Source organism: Montipora foliosa, chromosome 9 (assembly GCF_036669935.1).
Source record: "Montipora foliosa isolate CH-2021 chromosome 9, ASM3666993v2, whole genome shotgun sequence".
Taxonomy (NCBI): domain Eukaryota; kingdom Metazoa; phylum Cnidaria; class Anthozoa; order Scleractinia; family Acroporidae; genus Montipora; species Montipora foliosa.
This window is the reverse complement of record NC_090877.1, coordinates 22,852,645-22,860,144: the sequence shown is the minus strand read 5'-3', so window position 1 is coordinate 22,860,144 and position 7,500 is coordinate 22,852,645. Positions and strand designations below refer to the sequence as shown.

At 37.7% G+C, this 7,500-nt stretch overlaps 2 protein-coding genes across 2 annotated transcripts in view; one reads left to right on the top strand and one right to left on the bottom strand.

Annotated features, from left to right (window-relative positions):
- LOC137971018 (uncharacterized) overlaps positions 1-7,500 on the bottom strand; it is a 42,710-nt gene that overhangs the window by 4,391 nt on the left and 30,819 nt on the right. The window contains exon 8 of the mRNA XM_068817709.1: positions 619-836. Coding sequence (XP_068673810.1) covers positions 619-836 — 218 coding nt within the window. The remainder of the gene's footprint in view (positions 1-618; positions 837-7,500) is intronic.
- LOC137969562 (kelch-like protein diablo) lies at positions 1,739-4,763 on the top strand. Its single transcript, XM_068815862.1, has one exon. It carries the CDS (start codon positions 1,854-1,856, stop codon positions 3,621-3,623), a length of 1,770 nt encoding a protein of 589 aa, XP_068671963.1. The 5' UTR covers positions 1,739-1,853; the 3' UTR covers positions 3,624-4,763.

The following is a 7,500-nucleotide window of genomic DNA, read 5'->3' as shown; positions in this document are numbered from 1 at the left end:
ATATTCAAATGATAAGGAAATACCTGGAACAAAACATTTTTTTTCCCAAATGGTTTGAATTGGGTACAACATTGGGTTAGCCGATTAGGTCTAAAGACCTTATTCCAAAATGGCCGTCATTTAACTATTCTTTTGTTTTTATTCAAATTAGCCCTTGATGCCTCGTTTTTGAGCTGAAAATTCAAAAGAATATTTGGCATCAAGGTCTAATTTGAATAAAAACAAAATAATATCTACATAGCGGCCATTTTGGAATAAGGTATATTGAATAACCGAACGATCATTCAAAATTGTTTTCGGTGGGGTCGGGGGGGAGGGGGGAGGGAGGGAGGGAGGGAGGGGGAGAAGGGGATCCGCAACATGAATATTTAATTCATGGGAATAATATTTTGTTTGGATATTGATCTCGGCGGTGAAAAGCCCTGGGACCGAGGTTGGATATGGAGTAGGACTGGAAAGCAAAAAGTGTCTCAACAATTTTGTCCAGGATTGTAGTCCCACTTTTTTTATACATTCCATTAACCCCCACTAGTATCTACCTTCTGATTGGTCATTATCTGCAGCAAAATACCTCACCCTATAATAGCTATTAGGTGGCATCGTCCGTAATACACTAACCCTAGGAGAAGAATATGTGAACTCCGTTGTTCCACGTCGCCGACTGATATTCTGTCTTGAACTTATGTCTTGTATTTCCTCCGACAACCAGCTGGCAAGAAGCACGCAACCCTCTTGGCCTTTGCCTCCAACCTGGCAACTTGAATCATCCCACAAGTATTCCTGATCAAAGAAACTGCATTTCCCACAAGGACAGACTTTTGATAGTCTTTCCTCAGCTATAAGAAATAAAAACAGGTATTAAATTCCACACTTCCTTTTAAGAATGTTAAAAAATTAAACGTTTTTTTTCGCTGTGATCAAACTGTTTTTTGAGCCCGTTTTCGGAACCATTTTCAAATTTCTGGAGAATGTTCCTCACGAAAACAAACAAAGTACCTACAAACACACTTAAAGGAGCTGTTAAGATGGCGTCAGTGGCCATTTCAGAAAAGAGAATCGCCGCCACTTGCTGGCCAAATCAGTAACGACTTCTGAATAAATATAATATGTCTATTTTCATCCGTCCCGGGTAGATTTTTAAGCCGATTCGAAGAAGTTTCAGTTTCATTGAATCAAGAACTGGGAGCACGGAAAACGAAGACCCTGCTGTAATTCGCTTGAAATGACTCCTCGGCCACTGCAAACAAAGAAATGTTGTATTTAGCTCGTCTCCGTTTGTCATTTTGTTTTTTGATTTTTTGTTTTTTGCGGGGGGTGGGGGGGGGGGAAGGGGGGCCTGGGTATGTGGACCCTGTCGCAATAGGCCATTTATTCGGCCTGATAGTGAGGCAGTGAGGACAAATACAATAGGAACACGTTGGAATAAATATGAAAAGTATTTGCATATCATCCACTTTGCCTTTGTCCTCTAAACCTCTGTTTCAAGCTGAATTTTCATATATACCGAAAAAGGCCTATTCAAGAGAGAGTTTATCCACCGTTTTCAATATTATGAATGGCGTGTTTTGTTATTTGCTGCTTGGTATGTTATTTTTTTTTTCTGCGAGGTCTTCGTGTTCCGGGTCGTCAGTCAGTCTTCGATCTTTTTCCGGTCCTTTTGTTTTCGAACACAATAGAACAATGGATACGAACAATTTTCCATGGGAGTGGTGTATTTTTTGTTGAGAGACAACTTTTTCAAACATCATGCAGACCTCATTTTTTCGCATTTCTTGTCCAAGGTGTTTCGGTCACCTGTCACCTGATGTCGCTAGGTAACCGCCCATTACAAGAATCGAGTTAAAAAATAAAACATGGCTGAAAATTTGTTCGGAGAACCGACTTCAAGTCCCTACTGCTGGGAACTGATGCAAACTCTCGATAAATCCCGAAAGGAAAATTCATTGTCAGACGTCACTCTAGACGTGGGAGGACAAATGTTTCTAGCTCATCGATGTGTGTTGGCCGCGGGTAGCAAGTTTTTTCATGGTTTGTTTACGAGCGACATGACAGAGAAATCGGCGCCAGTGGTTAAGCTCGAGGGAATTCCAGCTTCAGTTATGAGTCACCTTTTATCTTACCTCTACACAGGCGAGATACATGTGAGCGAAGCAAATGCCGAAGACTTAATTGCATCAGCAAACTATTTGCTCCTTCCACAACTCAAGAACATTGCATGCAAATTTCTTGAACGGCGTATGTCTGCTTCAAATTCCATTTTCAACTACCTGTTCGCCGAGAAGTACGAATGTAAAGATCTGCAAAGTTACGCTGGAGAATTAATCATGCAGAACTTTGGAGTAGTGGGAAGGTCGAAGGAATTTTTGCTGCTTTCGTTCGATCTCGTAAAGGATTTGATTTCAAGGGATGACATTGTGATCTCCAGCGAGGAAGAAGTCTTTGAAATAATTTTGGAGTGGATCGACGAAAATTTTGCGGAGAGAGAGCAGTATTTTGCGGAGCTATTTTCTCATGTGCGATTGAGTACCATTTCTCACCATTATTTATACACAAAGATGTTGTGTAATGAATTGGTTCAGGGAATTGAACGGTGCAGACAATCATTGATGGATGAAGTGCGAAGGCGTGCTTTATTTGAGGGTCTGGGCATTTCACCTCAGAAGTCTAGAACCTGCCTCCAAACTCACGAGGATGCCATCATCACTTGTGGGGGATTGTCACCTGATGGGCAAATTCGCAATTCAACCCTTTGCTATGTACCATCAAACAAAACTTGGTACCAATTAGCGCCCATGCTTTCCAGGAGGTGTCGGCATGGCTTTTCTGCCTGCAAAGGATTTGTTTACGCCATCGGTGGCAAAGGAGAAGATTCCTTTCACTCCAGTGTAGAGAGGTATGATCCTCGCACCAACACATGGAGCTATGTGGCACCGTTGGCAAAGAAAGTTAAACTTGTTGGGGCAGCCACTTTGCAGGGATTTTTGTACATAGTTGGAGGTATCGAGTTTACTCCTGAACAGGGACGAAGACGCTGTAGCACCACACAGAAGTATGACCCTGAAACGAATTCTTGGATGCCAGCAGCATCACTACCCAGCCGTCGCTCATCTGTTTGCCTTATTTCTGATGCACACTATTTGTACTCTGTTGGTGGGCTTGGTGATGATGATTTCCTTTCATGCAATGAGCGTTACGATCCCAAGTTAAACATCTGGACAAAGATGGCTTCAATGAAGGAGAAGCGTGGATGTGCTTGTGGACTGTGCCTTAACAACAAGATATACATATTTGGAGGAACTGTGGATGCATTTTCCAGGCATGCAAGTGTTAGTGGCGAAGTTTATGACATTGCCTTGGATGAATGGCATGCAATTGCTTCGATGCGTGTTCCTAGATTCCATGCAAGTGCAGTCCTCCTGCGAGATCAGATATTTGTATTTGGTGGCATTGGAAGTGAGAGTGTTCAACACCACAATTCTCAAATGGTGGAATGTTATGATGTGCAAACAAACCAGTGGATCACTTCTCACTCCATGCCATATGAAGAGACATACTTTAGAGGATGTGGAGTCAGCCTGTTCAGAGGACTCCTTCAGTCTCTTAAGAAAGTCCCACAGAATTAGCAAGTGGGATGTTTGATAAGGAAATGAACCATACATGTGTTATTTGCTGCAGTACACGTACAGTGTAGCTTCAACCAAAATGGTGGACAATGCCAAAAAACAACTAACTGCAAAATGCAGTCAATTGTAATTAAAAGACATAAAAGAGCATGGATTTTAGAACATTATGGCTTAATTACTTGATAATGTCAAACTGAGTTCGTTATCTTTTATTATTTTCACATAATTAGGCAAAGATAATTTACGTAAGTAGAGCCAAAGGCAGTGGCTTAATGAAATGACCTATAGGCAGCAGTGAAAAAGAAAATATTTCACTTATGTTCCCTCCGGAGCACAAGACTTACAGATTTTAGTCTGTCTAGCACCAGATGATTTTAACTCATCATTTGGGGGTGCTTTTGGTGTGAAAGGTTTAACTGATGGCAAGAATTTAGGCACAACAATATACATGTACAGTAACACACAAACACATACACTTGTAACACAAGGGCTCCAGGTGATTGCAAACTATTCTTAGATGATCACTCACTTACGCACTCACTCCCTTGTCCTAGTGACTTGATATCCCAATTTCAACAGCCAAGGGTCAGAGACACTAATAATAAGGTTTTAATGGAAGGGACATAGTTTTTGACTGCTTATTATCCAATGACACTTCAAACGTCCTAGTACGCCCCCAAATGACGAGTAAAATCGTGTGGTGTTAGGCAAAGTAAAATCTGTTAAGTCTCACTCCCAGGGATCAATGGTGTTAAGAGTCTTTAGAATTACGGGTGAAAAAATCTAGTGATTAGTAGACACTGTTTTAGTGTAGCAATCTCTCCAATCTGCATTCAGTGTTTTATGCTGACAAGAGCCCATAAAGCTCTTGTAAAATGGTGATAAACTTATTCCTCCCCCCTTCTTTTTTATATCTTCTACCTCTGGATATAGACTGTAGATGTTGGTTCAGAAATTTTTGTTACTCATAAGATGATGTTAGTGGCTTTATTACTGTTCATCTTTGTAATCGTTTATTTTTATTATAATTGTGGCATACTTTTTAAGAAGTCTTAAAATTGGCTCCATGTTTCTGTCTTGTAAGGTGTGTAGTAAAGATAGAAATGCAAAAGTTGCAAAAATAAAATAGAAACCAAGGAACAGCTCAGATACTTTTCTCCTGTATTCTTAAATTCAAACCCAATAATAATTTTCAGACAATTATTATTATTATAATTATTAATGTAAGCACTAATCCTGCCGTTCTTCATAATATCTAAAATCTAAGAAAAGGAAATTTCATGTTTACTCTACTCGCTACTGTTTCCTGCTTTTTGTTTGTTTGTTTTTTTGGTCTGAAAAGGTAGCACAAAATAGTTACCTGAACTGATAAATTTGTAGCCCTGTACAGATCAAAATATGTGTTGGTTTTAGGTGAGAACCGAGAACCATTAGGCTTTCAACCGACTTATGGTGGTACCCAGGATTTGAACCTGGGCCACATTGGTGGGAGACAAGTGGACTGAACGACAACAACAACAACAACAACTTTATTACGTTGTTTAAGTGGAAAGAAAAGATTTACAAAAATTAATATATAGCAGGAACAGTAATTGGTGAAAGTAACTCAGAATAACTAAAAAGCTAATCTAGCTGAGTAACATAATTAAATAATTAAAATGATAACAGTTGGCAATAAAAAGTTGATAATCTAAGATAAATATTAAAGAAATAATAATCAATGAAAGGAAAACAAGTAGAAAAGACAGCCTATAAAAACTATGGAGGATATGTTCACTGTATGGAATCTTCATTAATTATAATTATGAACAATGTGCCATCCCTGCTCTCCAAAGTCAGAATTATCATGTCATATAAACAATGCATACATTTTAATGTTTATACAATGGACAATCAAGCAGTTTAACTTATATCTCAGGTAAGAGTACACAAAAATTTGAGTTGACCATTTAAGACAATGGAACTCCCCAGTGCTCCAGTCACAGGTAAATGGATATTGCCTTGTTTTTACAGTCATATTAAATTTTAATGCAACCTAATGCGTATGACATATCTTCAATATTAGAGTGACAGAGTTGAGAAGTTTGTTCCCTCCAAGATACGTTAAATAATGGTAATTGAACTGAGTGGAGTGCAATTTGGTCTGAAATCATATGTGTGATTTCAAAATCGAACGAGCATACAGCGCGAGTTCGATTTGAAATCACAAGTGTGATTTAAGACCAAATTGCACAACACTCAGTTCAATTACCACTTTATTACATCCATTTAGAAATCATACAATCATTATTTATAGCTAAAATACAGAATTATACTGTAGTCAGTACCAACATTTTATTGATCCAGTTGGGAACAAAAATTCGCCATACAATGGTTTTCTTTGTCTTTCATTTTCCTGCAATTTGATTGGTTACCTTAAACCTTAAATTGTCTATTTATCTCTGTATTCCCTCTGATAAATTTAGTTCCTTTGGTGCACTTACTCGATTAGTTTCATAAGCTATTTAGGTGTCCCAAACAAACTCTTCACAATCAACCTTGTATTAAAACTGTTTGTTTACCATTTATCCTTTCTTCTTTTCCCCTAACATTTTACTTTTTAATCACAATTGTAATATTTCATTAGTACTATGTATCTTCTTCAATATTTAATTTGTAAATATTCATATGTATATTCTATTTTTCTTTTTCCAACACTGTAAATTAATGTTTGTGTGAGTTTAAATTAAAATTGATTGATTAAAATTGAATTGAGCCTTGAAATCTGACTGGCTGTTTTGTTTTAGAATTTCTTTCTCATTGGCTGGGGAAATGGTGTGATTTAGAGTAAAAACAGTGCGATTTGGGAATAAATCGCACCGCTGGGAGCCAATCAGATTGCAAGGATCAGCAGTGATTTCTAAATGGATGTAACAAAACATACAGTCACTAATTTATTATTATTATTATTATTATTATTATTATTATCATTATCACAATCAAAAGTTACAATCATTTCATTTGATGTGCACATGTTTTTTTGGGGGGTGGGGGGGTGGTGTTTGGGGAAAGATCAATTAAGATTTCCTTGCTTTCTTGTAATTATCTAGGAACGACATGACATGACATAGCAACCAAATAAAAATACACACCGAAGAGGTACAAATTGTATTACAGGATAAGAGAGAATCCGCAAAAATGAGCTGAGGTACATGTCTGAGGGGAGGCAAGGAAACACACAAAAATGCAACACACGAGCCTTTCACAAGACAAGCAAACGAGACTTTTGGGTCTACAGTTTTGGGTCTACATAGATTATGACTGAGCAGCATTAAAGTTTATTCCAGCTAACATTAGTTATAATATTAATATTCATATTAATTTATTCAGTTAATATTAATATTATAATATAAGTTAATATTTCAGTTAATATTAATATGATATCATGGTTGGGAGGGTAAAAGGGCGCACTTAATTTGGAGCCTCGCTCTGTTGTGCGAACCCCACCACAGCCTGTTTCTCTGTTGTGGTGAAAGTGATAAAATAAAATAAATAAATAAATAAATATTCATTTGTTCAGTTAATATTTGCCTTCAAGATTTCATTTTGATGGATTTTTAATTTTGCATTTGTCATGAGCGACAAGCTTCTGATTGCCATGAATTATTCCAACATTTTTCGAAAGATACATTCAGTGCGTTCCTGTTTGAAAAGTGGAACCAACAAAAATATGTAGCAGATGTTTCATTGCTAACAACTCGAAAGAGAACACATGGGGATGAAAATGTTTGACCAAAATAAAGCAAACAACAAAGGTCAAGTGGTTACATCACATCCGTCGATTTAGCCATAAGCACTTATTACATCAGTTTCCGCTTAGGAGCTACAATATTCGCCT